The 17796-nt window shown below is 43.4% G+C and overlaps 1 protein-coding gene and 1 long non-coding RNA gene across 6 annotated transcripts in view; one reads left to right on the top strand and one right to left on the bottom strand.

Moving 5' to 3' along the window:
• Positions 1-17796, bottom strand: part of DGLUCY (D-glutamate cyclase) — a 96085-nt gene that overhangs the window by 41363 nt on the left and 36926 nt on the right. For 3 of the 4 annotated variants that reach the window (XM_019481669.2, XM_019481670.2, XM_019481671.2), the window contains exons 1-4: positions 10770-10834; positions 9665-9776; positions 3860-4013; positions 2903-3101 (exon numbers count right to left, since the gene is read on the bottom strand). In XM_019481669.2, the coding sequence (XP_019337214.1) occupies positions 2903-3101; positions 3860-4013; positions 9665-9776; positions 10770-10802 (498 nt within the window). In that variant the 5' untranslated portion in view covers positions 10803-10834. Of the gene's footprint in view, positions 1-2902; positions 3102-3859; positions 4014-9664; positions 9777-10769; positions 10835-17796 lie in introns of those variants that run through there. The other variant, XM_006271822.4, reaches the window with a different exon arrangement.
• On the top strand, positions 14851-16910 carry LOC109281693 (uncharacterized). 2 transcript variants are annotated; one of them, XR_009459623.1, is made up of 4 exons: positions 14862-14939; positions 15444-15768; positions 15956-16121; positions 16423-16910. It is a non-coding gene; the product is annotated as an uncharacterized LOC109281693 (long non-coding RNA). The 2 variants fall into 2 exon arrangements; XR_002088450.2 differs by lacking the exon at positions 15444-15768 and having other exon boundaries at positions 14851-14939.

Below are 17796 nucleotides of genomic sequence, written 5' to 3'. Positions count from 1 at the left end.
CAGGACTGCCCAAGTGAGTTGCTAGTGGGTGGGTTCTGCTCCAGCTCAGGATCAGGGAACAGTTGGATTGGGCCAGGTGCTACCTCTGAACCGGGGTAGCACTCACCCACTAGCCACTCGCTTGGACAGCCCTGGGGGGCACTTCAACCATGGAGGGAAGGACCAAGGCCCCCCACCACTCAAAGCCTGCTAGAAGCTCACCCCTTGGCTGTGGGAGAGGTGAGCAGGCTCCACAAGGAAAAAAAAAGGATCAGGCCCCTTGCTGCACAAGCTACCACTGGGCCATGCAGCCCCTGAGCTGCAGGGGGCCCTTGGCCTTTCCACCACAGTGGTGGTGCTCCCCCGGTGGCTGGGGGGGCACGGCGGTGACAGGAGCATAGCAGTGGCAGATGGAGCACAGCAGTGGTAAGCAGGGAGCTCCTGTAGATGCTACCAGTGCTATCAGCAATGGCAGGGCGGCAGGGGGTAGCGAGCGCTGACCAGGGGTTGGTGACCACCTGCAGACACCACAGGCAGCCTTGGTGGCACCTGTGGGCAGTTGCTGCTCGCCACCCCTGCCACTGAGACCACTGGTGACATCTGCGGGTGGTCAGCAATTGCTGCTGGCCGCCGCCAATGCTGCCAGCAGTGTCTGCAGGTGGTTGCCGACCCCTGGTCAGTGCTCACCACCCCTCTCCCCCCACTGCTGACAGCATTGGCAGCATCTCCACTTAACACCACTGCACTCCCTCTGCCACCGCTGTGCTCCTGTTGCCACCGTGCCCCCCCAGCTGCCAGGGGCACATGTCGTTCATGCAGGTGCTGCCCCAACTCAGAGGCAGCACCTGGCCCAATCCAAGCCTGAACTGAGGCAGCACCCACTCACTAGCAGCCCACCCGGGTGGTCCCAAGGGGTGCTGCCACTGTGTAAGGAAGAACTAGGGGCACTCCACAGCTCAGGAGCCACTCATCCTGCTGGCAGCTTGCTCACTGGCCGCTGGAGATGCGGGCAGGCTTTATAGGCAAAAAAAAAGGATTGGGCTCCTCACCACTTCTGCCTTCAGCCCATCTTTCCTATGGTGGCGGGGGAGAAGGGGGAGCTGTTAAAAGGCTCCACATTACAAATATCTACATTGCAAACCAAACTATAAGCTAATGTGGTTTAGTTTGCAATGTAACAACTCATTTAAATTGTAACTCCCCCCCATGTGTACAGAGTGACTCAAAGTGCAAAAATGGCCAATTTTCATCATGTGTACAAGCACCCCTAGGATCAGGAATTATAATACCTGCTTCTGGTGTATCTCCCCTCTCCCTTCTGTTTACTGGCATAGTCCACTTATTTGCATAATTTTGTTAAGAGAAAACGGCCATGTAAATAAAAGGAATCTACTGTACTATTTGTGATATAATTTAAATGCTCTTGTGAATTTTCTATCTTTCGTCCAATTAAAATAATCAGTTTTTCACAACAATCATTAGTGCAGAAACCAAACAATCTACTCTTTAATTCTTATTAGCAAGATGCATCATACTGAAACATTCTGAATCATTTTAAAATTTAAATCCATATTCAGTACTTACAGTATACAATTTGGCAAGAACATATATTTCAGATAGACTTTCTATAGTAGCCCTAGTGCTATTTCTTACAGAAGGTTAATGAAAGCACCCAGGCACAGACTGATGGGCCCAAACCATTCTTGCATGCTAGAATAAAAGGAAACTATAATCCAGCCAAAATCCTATAAAGTGCAGGGGTCAAACCTACTGGTGCCAGGTGCCCAATACTAGTAATCTCATATTATCATAGTAGGAATACACAAGTTTCATAGGGCCATTGCCTTTTGTGATCCAAAAGAGAAGCCACAGATTGACCTGAAGGAATGTTACGGTCCAGACTATCAGGATGTTGATGAGTCATTCCTATTCAGAAAAACAAGTCTAGATAAAATGGCACTCAAGAAATGGTAAATCAATTATATTATCTGTATGGGAAATATTTAAACGTCATTAGATTTCAGTTATAAAGTATAGAAATATAATTAAGGAGTCAGGTGCCACACAAAGGTCTATGTTAATTTTATATTATTACCATGTTGACAATACTGCAATAAAGATGTTTTGCTAATTCTAGAAAGTAATCCTGCTTTACAAATCACTGCATGTTTTTCCTTCAAGCTAAAGTTTCACACAGGGTCTCAATATGAGTGATATTTTTTCTCTTCATTGAGAAAAACAGTGAGCACATCTACACGAGATGTTTACTGTACAGTTGACTAATTAACTGCACACTAAATGTCTTAGAGTCTACATGTGAGCCCTTATTAGGGCACATGAAACTAATAAACTTTGTAGCAGGGCAGTGCTTGTATTTATAAGTACTACCCTGCTGCAGAGCTTTTTTGTGTGCAACAGTGCATGGGTAGATGCTGTCCCAGCAGGCTAGAGCATGAGGGTGCTTCGGTGAGGGGCTAGCCACCAGGTAGCCCCTGCACTGAAGCACCTGCATACGCCAGCCAGCCACTCCATAGCACATGGAGCCTGGCTGGAGCAGCCCTGGGCTGGCAGGCTAACCCCCGCCAAGCATCCTGACAGCCCAGGCTGCTCTGACCAGACTCCTCCACATGCTGCACATGAATATGAACATGAGTTTCTTGCCCCTGGGTATACATTCAAATGGCATGCCTGGGAGCGAAAAAACTCCAGAGCAATAAGCATTCATTAGCATTAATCATATGTGTAGATGCAAATCATTGCCTAGGAGAGCTACACTTTTTGAGTGGCCTGCAAAAAGCATGCAAAGATGGTTTCTTAATCATTAACATTGTATTTATTGGACATGGTCATCACCGCAAATTTTTACAGAAAAATGTGTTAATACAATTGCCTGAACCTAGATGTAACTTAATGACTTTCTTACCTTATACATGCTTACATTACTTTTCTGCTCAATATTCCTTACAGGAACACCAAGTTTCTGGACTGCCTTTTCAAATGAGAAGCTGCAGCCTAAGTAGAAAATCACCATGTCTTTAAGCTGGTCAGAATACTCCTTCAAACTTGTCAGAGTTCCAGTACAAAGTCCATACTCGTATACTCTGTACTGCAGGCAATCAGTTCTAAATGGCGTAAAGGAACAGTCTATCAGTTTCACAGCTGTCCCAGACTTTAAGTAGGATGGAATATTATAAGAAGAAATGCTGGTTAATCAACATTAATGAAACATTAAAGTGCACGATTTTTCCTGTTCTGTCCATTTTGTTTTCCTTTTTGGTGCCAGTCTAGGTCACAAGAATAGAAAAGTCTGTGTGTTTCACACATTTGCTACAGAAAGCCAGAAACCGGGTACATATGATGAAGCAAAATGCACTTTTTGCTGTGAACAGGTGAAAGCCCTAGAAATACCCCATTTTGCTCAATAAAATGTTTAGGAGACACTGTTTTTAAGTTCTGTCTCCGGCTTTGACCACTTGCTTCAGAAGTCCTTCTGATTTCCAGACTATTCCAAGTAACATACAGTCACCATGTCAGTGCTGGTATTGAATAAAATTAGGAAGAGGGGTGAGGAATACTGTCAGCTAACTCTCAGCTGAGAGATCTTTGATCTACTGGAAGATCTTTGCAACTAAACAAAACTTCTTTTTTGCTGTCAGTGAAACATTGACATTATGGTAAGGATGATCATTTTGTCAAACTGGCAAAATGTTAAGTCTATTATGCCAATGTAGTCAATTGACTGCTGTAACCGAGAAGAAATAAAGCTTATTGTATACAATTCTGTGGATGGCCTGTACTCTAGAAAATGTTATTGTCCAATTAATCCTAGCTTTCACTTAGACCTTGTGACAGTTCATGAGAGAATCATGTCCACACGTACCTAATATCGGAATTGCTGCTCAGCGAAGGGCATTTCCAGTCACCAGGCTTGCTTCTGTATAACAGTGGCAGAGGCCCATTATTTGCGTGGCAAAACTTTTCAAAGTTGTCAGCAAGGGATTTATGCAAGATTACAACATTTGCCTGTTTATAGCCTAAAATATTATAAAAAAGAATTATCAGTTATAAATTCAATTTGTATATGTTTTACAGTATTATTTCTGTATGGATCTTACCTAGGGATTTTTTCTTTCCCAAAAAATCCCCTTTTGTTATTTATTTTTAACTATGAGGTAGACTACTAAACTTAAATAAAATTTCATTTTTTTCCCAAAGGGTTGCTCAAATTCACTCCTAGATATACCCGCAATAGACAGTGCCCATTGCAGTCATTTCAGTTTTTGAAATACTTAGCATTCACATTTCATATTTTAGACCAGGGTTGATAGATTTTCTCTAATTAGCTGTTTTATGAGGAAACTTGAAGTTTACAATGGGACTATTTGCTGAAACAGCGTGGCAAATCACAACGCTATGAAACATTTGATGTAAATGTTGGCATAAAAACACTGTAAAGTATCTTGTATATTCAGCATTTTTCTAGGGCTGACAAAACTGTGATACAAGGCACATCTAATGAGTAAATAACTGCCTATATTTTTGGTATACGGCTCTTTTTTTCAAAAACAGGAGGGTGTTTCCTGGTAAAGAAAACATATTTGGGTTGCAATTTAGCACAAGAAGTTGTAGTCCAAGAGTTACATTTTGCCTGTTAGACATGAGGAAGCAAGATTTGCTGGGTAATAGCTTTCATTAAACCAACTGTTTACTTGGGAGAGATGTTAGACAAGCTTTTGAGCACAAAATGTCCTCCTTCAGGCCTGGGAAAGAGGCAGATACAATTTATGCTAAGTACCAGGTATAGAAATTTAAGTAGACATTCAACTTTAAATAGCTATTCTGTATTAAGCAGATGAGTTTATTTTTTTATATGTAAATACTAATGACCAAAAATAGGGATGCAGTCAAGGGATCTAATTGGATCTGTGCTGTAAATAACATACAGATTAAGAATTCCTAACCATGTTATTAGCACAGTCATATATTGTATTGTCTTGAGATAAGTTCTTATTATGTTATAGATCTGTAAGTAAAAGACCAGATGGCATATCATATTTTCCTTAAATTATTATAGTATTGTATCCAAGTTGCACCAATTCTATTGAAATATCTGACATAAAATATCAGTTTTTAAAGAATAAAATACAAAATAACTTAATATCATAGGCTTGTTCTAAACTGACAGAGGACAGGTTTAAGGTTTTATTTATTCTGACCTTAAAGAAAAGCAAAGCAATAGTGAAAAATGAAGTAAGCATGTATTTATGTACTGAACTTCCCCACAAGCCAGACTCCAGGGAGCATTCAGCACAGAAATACATTTTATTACTAAATACAGGTACGAAATAGACATATTTTATTAGTAAGTAAATGTGCTAAATTTATTACTAAATAAATATACTAAATATAATACTAAACTAAAATAGTCCCTCGTCACCCACCATGCAATCCACTGGCACTTCCTGTTTCACTGAAAATATTTCAGAATGCATAAATCTGTTTTAATTCAGCTTTCATTCAGCAGTCATGAAAATGTCCACATATGGCTTAAAACACTAATCACATCATCTGACATACTGTATCCAGAGACTGTATAAACCTACTATAAATTCAGAATATGCTATTTAAATGTCTTGTACTTAAGACAACTTAATCCATCTTCTTGTGACCCATCCTCAGTATTTTTTAAGCTAAAATATATTTAAAGGATAAGTATTTTTCCTTTCCAGATCAAACAAATTCTTAGATGACAGAAACAAAATGCAGATGTATCCTTCAGGTAGGTGAAATGGTAGCAAAATTGGGTGAGCTAACCAACTCACACATTAATTTGGTGTATTATTTGGTTGCTCTCTCTCAAGACAAGTTTTGGAAGCCTTTCTACTTCTGTTTTGTAGAATGACAAGAAGGACTTGGGCATGTCAGTACACCATTTATAACTATAAGACTCTTTAAGGAATTCTGAGACATTTCCAATTATGTACATTTCAAAATCTCCGAATAACAGGGTTATATGTATGTTCATGGTTAAAAGCCCAAACACAATTTATATTTAAACTAAATATTTTTTCATAAGTAGGAAAAAACATGCTCTTTGAAGATAAAACAGATATATTAATACATATATTTTAAAAATATATTTAGAACCAATTGTAATTAAATAGCATTAAATATTTTTATGCATATTGATCAACTTAGTGGTTAGTTCATGCCAAAGGAAAAGACAACTATAATGTCAAGATTCAAACTATGTAATTATCTCAGATGAGCCCTAAAAATAGAAAGAACTCATCCTCAGTGGTAGGTTTGGAGTGTTATAGCCATGACAGTGCAAGAAATGTGAGAGGAAAGGGTTTTTATGGTAACTTTTATTGAACCAGTTGCATAGAAAGTCTCTCACAACTTATACAGTTGGTCCAATAAAAGATATCACACAAAAAAGCAACCCTGGCCTTTTATTCTCAGTGAGTGCATCTATACAAGGCATTTACTGCATATAGACTAATTATCTGCACAGTAAATGTCTTGGCATCTACATGTGTACCCTTATTAGGCTGGAGTAAACTAATTTACTTTGCAGCAGGATAGTACTTGTAAATACAAATACTATCCTGCTGAGGAGAAAAACTTTGCCAGCAGCACATGTATAGACACTGGAGGGGCTGACTGGCACATGAAAGTACTTTAGTGCAGGGGCTGCCTGCCAGCAAGCCTCATGCTGAAGCTCCATTGCACCTCAGTCAGCTCCTCCACAGCACATTGAGCTGAGGGGAAGAGCCCTGGCTGGCAGGCCGACCTTCCAGCCAGGACTGCTCTGACCCAGCTCCATATGCTGTGCATGAATAAACTCTGGAGCTTATTGCTCCAGAGTTAATTGCTTCCAGGCGCACATTCAAACAGTGCGCTAGAGAGCAATAAATCTGCTCAAACTGCCCCGGAGTTTATTGCTGCGCATTAATAGCACATGTAGATGCACTCAGTTACATTAAAGCCTTGAAACACAGCTCTGGTAAATCTTCATTCATTTTCTTTTCTACAGCTGGGGTGGTGTAAAGTGGCATTAGTGAAAAGTAAATCAAGTTAAGTCTTGACCACTTTTTCATATTAATGATCTGCATGATATTTGTTGCAAGGCATATGAATCAGTTTCCTCACTAAAATCCAAATTAAGGAACTACTTGCTGCCTATCTAAGATTCTCTCATGTTTTGGTTCAAAATCCCTTCCCCTCATCATATCCTGCAAAGACTGACCATTGAACTACTTATGATAGTAAATTTGAGCACATGCATAAACTTTGGCAGCACCTGGCCCATAAGTCTCCTTGGACTTCAGTTTGGTCAAAATTTCATCCTTAGTATGCTGTGCAGTGCTGTTTTGTTAGCTTTATTTACTTTTGTTTCATTTTGCTTTATGTGGTGTATGTTTTACAGATAAAAGCATACATGTAACTAAACCCTGACTAGAACTTTATTAAACAAAATAGCATATAACGTATTTAACCCTTTTATTAATATATATAAAAGAAAATAGAAAAAAATAAAAAAACATTCAATTTAACAGTGAAGAACTCAAAATGTAGAAAATGCCAGAATTAGGCTGGTCTGTATTTGGGCATGCTATGCAAAGTAGTCTTTAATTATATTACCACATTTTTTTTTCTGCAAGGCTTCTCTGTAACCCAGTGCACAAAATAGGTGATGTTCACTGAATAAGCATCTATTCCACATTTAGCCTTATCTTCACTATTCAGTGTGTGTCCCTCTCCTTATTTACTACATGCTATTGAAAATTGCTTTGAATATAGGATTACTAAGTTATATGTAGACTTTTCTATGGTGCTCATTATTATAGCATCAGAATGCTTCACAAAATTTAATTTATTTATTTTGACAATAACCCACAAGGTGAGAGATTACCATAATCTCCTGTAAAACAGGACTCTCAGGCTGCATTCAGATGAACGCGGCCATGCCACTAGTTCTGTTGTTCTCCATGCTGCAAAGGAGCAACATGGAGGGGTTTTTTTTACCCCTGGATATCCATCCCAGTATTGGACCCAGCCTCCCCTACCCCACCAGGGGTAACTTGACACACGCCAGCACACACGTGGCACAGGCGTTCCCCAGGGACAACTAGCAGTGGTGCAAGGTGTACTGCCACCAGTTGTCCCCAGGGAATCAAACATCCACACATGTCTGGGCACAGCCTTTAGGTATTAAAATCAAATATGTTCACTAATTCTGGGTGCCCAAATATCAAAGTACTTAATATTCTGAAGGACTTTATATATTCAGAGCACAGCTCCTGTAACTTCAATTGCGGCTGTGAGCACTTAGCACTTTTGTAAAATAGAATCCAGATCTTGAGTTGGCTACCCAGAAAATGAGGGGTACACAACTACGGTAGAAACCAGATTATTTGTACCTGGGTAGTCCACAACCCACTGAAGTCACAGTAGGTTAGCAAATTCAGGATAAACTGATCAGCTGTGTGCTTCAGAGGGTATCAGTAATGCCAACTGTTGTGAAACCATTGCAAGACATGGGATTTCAGTCACAATAACTCTGACTCTTGATCTCCTGATCCAAACCTCAGATCTCTGGATTTTCTAATCTGGTAAATGGAGGGAAAGGGATGAGGGGTGGGGGAGAAGGAGGCATAGGGGCATGGTCTGGGGCTCTAGGCCCTGCTGCCTTGCCCCAGGAGCTCAGTCGCACAATGCCATTGCCACCCGTTGGGTGGGCAGGGACAAGGGGCGCGCTGGCCACATGGCACATTCTCTGCCCGCCCGGTGGCAGGAGGCACACTGGGGTCATGCAGCTGAGCTCCCAGAGTAAGGCAGCAGGGCTCAGAGCCCCAGCCCACAGTGGGCAGCCCACCGCTACCTCCCCACCATGCCTCTGGATGACCCACCCTGGCCCCTGCTCCTGCCCTACTCCCTCCCTCACCGCAGGGGATTAGAAACATAACCCTGAAAAGTATCCAGGTTCTACAATAGTGACAACTTATGGAAAGTTACAGAAAAATGTGCTGGTACACCCTATAATACAGGCAGGCTGGATAGCCTTAATGACCATTGATGAGACTGTTCTTTTTTTTCCTGAAATCTTCTCCATTGCTCACTATGCACCCTTGCAACTTTTGGACCAAATGAAGCAGGGTTCTACAACTAATTTTCTCCTTCACTCAAATCCTGATGGCTCCCCAAAGCAAATGTATCCTATGTACTAAATGAGGCAGGAGCCCTTGGGGGAAAAAAATCTATATCATAATGCATGTATACAGGAGGGCTGAATTTGGAGTAAAGTTTTTCTAGGTGTTCAGCACCCATTAACTCTCTTTCTGACATCACTGGTAGCTGCTGGATGCTCAGCATTTTTTTAAATCAATGCCATTTATTTAAGTGCCTAAATATGGATTCAGAAGCCTACCTTTAGACAGTAGGGTAGGATTTTTAAAGTACCCAAATGATTTAGAAACATAATTTTAGATACCTTGAGTATGATTTTTAAAAACATCCAAATGACTGATAAGCAAAAGTATTCTAGATTTTCAATAGGACTTTTGCTTCTCAAACTTTGATGCTTTTTAAAATCTAACACCTGCTTCCCACAAAATCCGAGCTTTGTCTTATTATCTAAATAATGGGGCCCATCTACTTAACAGATGTAATGTTCACTTACCCTCAGCCATTCCAGAAGTACTGCTGGTATTAAGTTTGTTGAATCGAATTAGATTTCTTACTGCAAGGGGAAGAAGAGATCTCAGGCCTCCTGTAAAAATCATCTCTTCACCCTTGAACAGAAGAACCGTAATGCTGTTATAAGGCTTGAACACATAGCTGCATTTTACTAGTGCTTTAAAACCAAATTTATTACAGGACATCAGTTTCAAGGTTGCTGTTTCATCTTCATATTCCACAGAAATATCCTTCTCTGAGGAATTCTCAGTCTCAAGACAAAATGCAAATAACCAATTCAAAGGTTTGTTTCATGGAACAGTGTGTGATTAAAGGGAGTGTGAATCTCCTAACAAATTAATCAGAGTACAGCTTATCTGTTTGGCTGGAATGCAAAATCAAGTTAGCTTTTTTACAGCAGTGTACAGTGTTATTATCTTTGTTAAATTTTCAAATTCTAAAGTATTCATTCTGACAAACTTCTACTATTTTAGAACTGAAATAGCATAAACAGTTCACAAGTTAATTTACAGAATTGATTTACAACTGAAAAAGCCCTCAAATAGAATATTAGAAATTTGACTTGGTGATTTTAAACATAGTTGTTTTCTTAATGCTTTAAAATAAATTGTACTTTGCAAAGTATCTACCATAGAGAAAAGAATATTTTCATGCTGATTTTTTCATAGACATCAAGAGATTTAATTGATTTGTCATACAATGAAAGTTGATTTACACTGGGCAAACTGACCATAGTTACTTGTGTTGCCTACTTGACCCTTCTTTGACATTTTGTTGAGGTAGGTTAACACCTTTTACCTTGATTTAGGTAAAAAGTTCACACTGGTTCCTCTTTAACTTCAAGCATCTTAACAGAGGCAAAAGGAGTTAATTAGATCTATACTGGAGAAAATCCTGAGAATAGGTTAACTAATTACTTAGCTGTAACAAAACCTTGACCCTTTCCTTCTAAGCTAAACCTGAGAGAAGAGATACTTAGCTCTAATCATTAACAAAATCCAGTTATCTAAGACCAGGTTCCACTCCTCATTTTTATAAATAAAATTTGTAAAGAAACAAACATCCTCCAAAAAATCAAATTTTCTCACCTCCAAGGCTATTTTTACCTCTGGAGAAGCCATTTTTATTATAACCTTTAAGAAGTAATGATAGTTTTAAGCATGGAAGACTAACTACTGTACTTTTAAAAGCTGATAAGTTAATGTACAATGAGGTATTTTTTGTTTTAGTAAATGTTAACTCTTCTGTTAAAATTCTACTGTGTTTTGGGTTATTACTGTAATAGTATAAGATCTACAAGATCCTTTTCATAAGAGGTAATGCACAAATGACTATGAGAATGTACATTTCTTGATAACATATTTCTTGTTAATCTGCAAAAAGAATAGATGGGCCTTGATTGTAAAATTCTCAGCAGATGTTATATCCACGTTTCAAAATCCCTTCAAAAGTATCAGGTATTCCAATGTAGTGTTCTGATTTGCTCTACTGTGAAACTGAGATAAGATTTTTTGGTCTAGTTTTTTAACCTTCTACCATTAATTTATAGGTGTTTATATATTAGGTTGTCAGCCCAGATAAAGAGTGTTTTTTCTACATTATTTTAGTGAATTAATCCCTTTTCCTTAAATTCCTTCGTTTTCTCAGTTTATCTGGTAATTATTTTACAGGAATATGAGAATTAAACACTGCAATGAGAATTACACATTGTCATGTTCTCAGATACTATAGTAATACTTTAGATAACAGAGACAGAATAGATCTATCACTATGTTCCAAAATTTAACTGCCAATTAGAACTGCTTTGAAAAATCTTGATAACTGCCTGGAAGGATATATTTTACCAATATAACTCCTATCTTTCTAAACGGCTCCAGAGGAGACTCAGGGAACTACAGGCCAGTGAGTATAAATTCTGTTCCTAGTAAATTGGTAGTAACAATAATAATAAAAACGTATTTTTAATACATGGATGAACAGGACTTGCTGAGGACAAATCATCAAGCCTTTATTAAAGGAAGGTCATACCTGACCAACCTACGTTGAGAACATTAACAAGCATGTGGTTCAGGTGACCCAGTCAATTGCTTCTCAGCCTTTTGGTTAAGATCAAGTATTTTCAACCTGGCCATAGAACAGTGCAGTGGCAATAGGCCACAGATCATCCTGGCCTATGCTGACAACCTCATCCTCATCACCAGAGACCCTGAGCAACTGGAAAGGATGCTAGACATGAGGTCTAAGGTGGCCAAGTGGATGGGGCTCTGCTTCAATGCCTTCAAATGTGCCACTCTGCACATCAACTGCAGGAAGAAAAGCAACATTCTGGACTCCACCATCACCATCCAGGGCAAGCAGATGAGGTGCCTGAAGGATGGTGAGAGCTATCTCCACCTGGGAATGTCCACTGATCACTGGGCAAAGCAGATGTCAGAAGAGACCATCTGTGGGATTGTGCAGGATGCCCACAAACTGGACTTATCCCTGCTGGTCCCCTAGCAAAAGATAGATGGGTAAACACTTTCTTCATCCCCATATCTTGTTCATTCTGAGAGGTTTGGTAGTCCCCAAGACCCCCATCAAGAAGCCAGACAATGATCGGAGGTGGTTGCTGAAGAAGTGGCTGTACCTACTACACTGGGCCAGCAGCAAGATCTGCACATCTTACCAGCAGGGAGGCACCAGAGTCCTTTACATGGGTGACCTCTGCAATGTCACAGTGGTCACCCATGCCTTCCACTTCCTGACCTGCCCCAATGACCTGGGCGATCAAGGCATGGGGCTTGGAAAGAGCTGCAGGGGAGGGTCAGCTCCCAGCCCCCTGCCCCGATCCATTGGTAGAGCAGCTAGCAGCGGATCAGGGCTGGGGCCTGGGACCTGCCCCTCTCCTGCAGCTCCTTCCAAGCCCTATGCCTCAATTGTTCGATCAGGACATACCCCTGCCTGGGACAATGGGACAGTCCCCAGCTACCTCCAGGCTGCACGTGCTGACTTCCTCATGCAGCCCAGAGCTGGCCAGAAACTCTTCCACTGAAAAACCAGGGATTGCCTGCTGAGCCAGGGGCTCATTGCTAGCTGCTCCATCAGCAGATTGGGGCAGGGGACTGGGAATTGTCCCTCCCCTGAAGCTCTTTCCAAGCCCCTTCCCCTGATTGGGGAACCATGACAAGGAGCTCCATGCTGCCAGGGCAGGGGGACATTGTCCCTCCCTAGGATCCGGTGGTGGAACCCATCCTGCAGCAGGCAGCTCCCAGGGGCAGGGAGCAATGTCTCAGCCTCCACCAAGAGATAGCTGTCTCCTGACCCCATGTTCCCTGCCAGCACCTGGGGTAGGACCCAGAGGGAGCTAGAGGTCCCCCTGGCTGCCACAGGGGGCTGGTGCAGGGCTGGAGGGGGTAGGACTAGACTGCTGCCAGGAACAGCAAATCTGGTCCTGGATCCCCACATGTGTAGACACCTGCCAAGGGTGGGTTCACTCTAGAGTAATTTATTCTAGTGTAAACCTGCCATGCAGCATTTGCACATGTAGATGTACCCAAGGAGTCTTAGATGTTGTATCAAGTACTTGAATATTCAAGAGAGTAGGAATTGGAACCCAGCTCACCTAGATTAGAGATGTTAATTGCCAAGTTATAGCATCTCTCTCTCTCCCTCTCTTATTCCCTGCCCCCCCCTCCAATTTAATTTCTCCCTGGTTCAATAATCAAGTATTTTATATGAATTGGCAGAGCTTCAATAGCTGAGATTAAGAGGAGTCTGTTGCAGAATATGGCATAGAGGTCATGGCTTTCTTATGGGAGACATAAATTTAGTTCAGGATAAAGAATTTGAACCCAGGTCACACTCATCCCTTTATGGGCTTTTGGGCATAAGGGCTAGGGACAGATATTCAAAAATCCTGAGCCTGATTCAACTCTTGCATGTTAGTCTAACCTGGCTAGGCTGAACTGGTTTGTAACTGGACAGACATTTTAACTGGACTGAGGAAATTCAGGCACATGCCTGCAGTGGTCAGGCTAGAAGCCGGGGGGCGCTAGAGCAGCCATCCCTTCCCTTCCACAGGGCTGAGCTTAGGGAAATGTGGCCAGGCCCTGGCAGGATGCTATGATTAGGGAGGTCTGCCTGCACCATCCCAGGTTTTTCCCCACTGGCTGCTCAAAGGGTGGGAGTATTGCCAGACCCCTACTAGCACTCTGAGGGAAGGGTGTGTGTGTGTAGTGCATACATCTGTTCATAGATTTCATAGACATGAGGCCTGGAAGGGACCTTGGAAGATCACTGAGTCCAGCCCCCTGCCCATGGGGCAGGAAGTCAGCTAGGGTCAAAGGATCCCAGCAAGATAAACGTCCAAACATTTCTTAAAAGAGTCCAGAGTAGGTTCTTGCACCACCTCTGGAGGGAGCCTATTCCAGGCCTTGGGGGCACGGACAGTAAAGAAGTTTTTCCTTATGTCCAGCCTAAAACAGTCTTGAAGGAGTTTATGACCATTGGATCTTGTCATCCCTTGGGGTGCTCTGGTGAACAGGCATTCCCCCAAATCTTGATGCACACCCCTTATATACTTATAGGCTGCCAACAGGTCACCCCTGAGCCTGTGCTTTTCCAGGCTGAAGAGTCCCATGTCTCTTAGCCTATCTTCATAAGGCCTGTTCTCTTGCCCTCTGATCATGCACGTGGCTCTCCTCTGGTCTCTCTCAAGCTTCTCCACATCCTTCTTGAATTGTGGAGCCCCAAATTGGATGTAGTACTCCAGCTGTGGCCTCATCAAGACTGGGTACAGCAGGAGGATGACATCCCGAGATTTGCTTGAGAAGCATCTATGGATGCAAGCCAGAGTTTTTTTTGCTTTACCAGCTGCAACATTGCATTGGTGGTTTATGTTCATTTTGTGGTCAATCATGACCCGCAAGTCCCTTTTGACCATGGTACTAGCAAGTGTAGCACTACCAAGCCTAAAAGCATGATGTGGGTTTTTTTCCCTGAGGTGGAGTGCCACAGGGCGCTAGGGTGCCCTGCTCCTTTAAAAAGCTGAAACTGCTAGGGGAAGAGCCCTAGCAGTGAGTTGGAAGCCTCAGCTGCTGGTTACCAGGGCAGCCAGAACTAGCAAGTGGCCCACACCTGCCAGTGGTCAGCTGACCGGAAGGGGCAGGGCCTGGCTCATATATAAACCCCAGGGTTGAGGCCAGGAAGGCAGTTCCCTGCCAGCAGCCAAGGGGGAAGGAGCTCTCCTGGAGCAAGCAAAGGGGAGAGGCCTGATTGTAGGTACAGCTTCTGATACTGGTTGGGGATGGAGCACACCTGGTGTGGCTTGAATGATGTTATAGCTGGGTGGCTTGAATTTATGTTATACCCCAGGGGCTTGTGTTTTGTTTGCTGTTGTATAAGACTGGTGGTTTGGGTGAGGCTATTAGGGGAAGGGGGAGGACTCATTGGGGGCCCAAGGCAGAATGGGGACCCCGATGCCAGAGAGGGCGTGACATTTGGGGTGCACGGACCCTGGCACCAGAGAGGCACAGAGCAAGACAGGGCTGCGGAGAGCCCAGGGAGGATGTGGGGGCCAAATTACAACAAGGCCCAGATCAGACAACATCAGTACCATCTGCGAGGCTTAGGGAGTAGTAAAGGGGTGGTTGGAGCCACGCATAGCCTATAAGGCTAGGGTGCCCTGAAACACCCATCGTGACATCTATTTTGAAGCGGGATGCACCGGGGTCCAGTTCCATATTGAATGTCATCAGGTTTTTATCCGCCTACTTTCTAAGCCTATCAAGGTCAGCCTGGATCACCAGCCTATCCTCAGGTGTGGATGCTCTACCCCAAAGTTTGGTGTCATCGGCGAACTTGGCCAGTCCACTTCTGACACCAGTGTCCACATCATTTAATGAAGACATTAAAGAGTAGAGGTCCGAGGATGGAGCCTTAGGGAACACCACTGGACACAGAGCACCATGATGATTCACTTCTGTCAACTACCACTCTCTGGGTCTGACTTTGGAGCCAATTCCCCAGCCATTGGACTGTGGTGTAGCTGAGGCCGCAATTGGCCAATTTTTCCATCGTGGGACACCAGATCAAGGCTTTTTAAAGGTCCAGATATATTATATCAATCTCTTCTCCCTTGTCCAGGTGATATGTCACCTGGCCTAAGAGGAAATGAGATTGGTCAGGCAAGACCTACCCACAAGAAACCCATGCTGGCTATCCCTCAGGATATTGCCATCAGCCAGCTTGTCTAGAATGGTCTCTTTAATAATTTTTTCCAAAATCTTTCTAGGGATTGAGGTCAAGCTGATTGGCTTGTAGTTCTCCAATGTAAGGGGCTGGAAGACACTCACCCAGGATGCCTTACCAAGCAGGAACAAAGACCTCACTGAAGCAAGACTTCCATGCTGTGGTGGGAGCTCCTGGTTCACCCCAGCCCAGCTTTACCACCTTGGCAGGTGAGGTGGATGGGTGCCCATCTGCCACCGGGGCAATATACAGGGGCCAGGGGCAGAGCCAAAGGGGGGAGGGGGGAGGAGCGAGGATGCAAGGAGATGATGAGAAGGAAGCCTGAGGGTGAAAGACACCAGGGGAGTATGCCGAGGGACGGGTAAGCATCTGATCAGGCCCCGAAGAGGCCGATGAACCCTGCTAAAAACGGGTGAAGAGGAGGGTGCTCCTGAGCCATTGACTCTGTTTTTTTGTTGTGGTTTGCCTGAGTTTTTTTTTTTTTTTTTTTCTTTTCTTGCTCCGCTCCAGTTCCAGGGAGGTGCGGATCCATTGCTGCGGGCTGTTCATTTGAGCCTGAGACAGCCGCGGCAAAATGAAGATTTTAAAAGGAAACAGACAACTCCCAGGTGGAGGGAAGAAGGATCTGCTGCCCCAGTGGCTCCGCCGTGGGACCCGGGGATGCAAAGCTGGTACAGGCCAGGGAGAGTGTGACGGGGAACACCAAACCCTCCCCTGTGTACGCTGCCTAACAGCGGCAAGGATTTCCCCTGCTTGTTAAGGGGTCGGACGCCACCAATTAAGTCCAGCAGGGCAGCAATTAGCAGAAGATAACAGCAGACTCCCCAATGTGTTGAGGAATGCAGGGAAAACCCAAGCCTGTGAGGAAGCCACCACCACACCTGTGGAATGACGGGAACCCAAGTATCTTGGTTCAGCAGCAGTCGGACTAAAAAGGGAAAGAAAAAAAACCCAGAAATATATATATAATAAAAGAAAGGAACAAAAGAAAAGAAAGAAAGAAAGAATTGCCTCTGGCTGATTATTTTCCCCATCCTTTCCCGGGGTTTCAGGCACCGGGGCAAGCACCAGAGGTTGGTTGAGGTGGAGGTGGGTAGTCACCACCTCCCTTTCAATAACATTTCTTCAACATCAAAGTCATGGCAGGCGGGAAGAGAGACAGCATAAGACCTCACCTAGACCGAACAAAAGTTGTAGCCATTCCAAGAGGGCAGGTGGATGTCATCAGGGCATAAGGGTACGTGCCCATACCTGGTGGCTACCTGACACCCAGATCTACTTTCCTTTTTTTTTTGAAGCTAGGCACCACATTGGCCTTCTTCCAATTTTCAGATACTTCACCTGAGGGCCATGGGTTCTCAAAGATCCTTGGCAGTGGCTGGGCTATGATGCCTGACAGCTCCTTAAGTACTCTGGGGTGCAAGCTGTCAGGACCAGGTGACTTGAAGGTGTCCAGCCTCTCAAGGTGTCCCTTTACATGGTCTACACCAATGCTGAGTATAAATTCACCCTCACCCTGGCCATCCCACATCATGTTAGGCAGGGCAGTCCCTTTGGGCTGCTGAAAAACCGATGCAAAGTACCCATTAAGCAGGTTGGCTTTTTCTTGGGTGTCAGTTGCCAATTGTTCCACTCAGTTTAGCAGGGGTCCACTGTCACCCTTGGTTTTTTTCTGACTCCCCACATATCTGAAAAAGGACTTTTTATTCTTCTTGATACGTGTAGCCAGCTGGAGTTTGGTTGCAGCCTTGGCTTTCCTGGTTTGCTCTCTATAGGTATTGACCAGTTCAGAATACTCCTCCTTTGTGGTGATTCAGGTCTTCCATCCTTTATAAGCCTCTCTTTTTAGATGTTGGAGGTCCACAAGTTCCCTGCTGAGCCAAG

Source organism: Alligator mississippiensis, chromosome 2, assembly GCF_030867095.1.
Source record: "Alligator mississippiensis isolate rAllMis1 chromosome 2, rAllMis1, whole genome shotgun sequence".
In the NCBI taxonomy this organism is placed as follows: Eukaryota; Metazoa; Chordata; order Crocodylia; family Alligatoridae; genus Alligator; species Alligator mississippiensis.
This window is presented reverse-complemented; position numbering and strand designations above follow the sequence as displayed.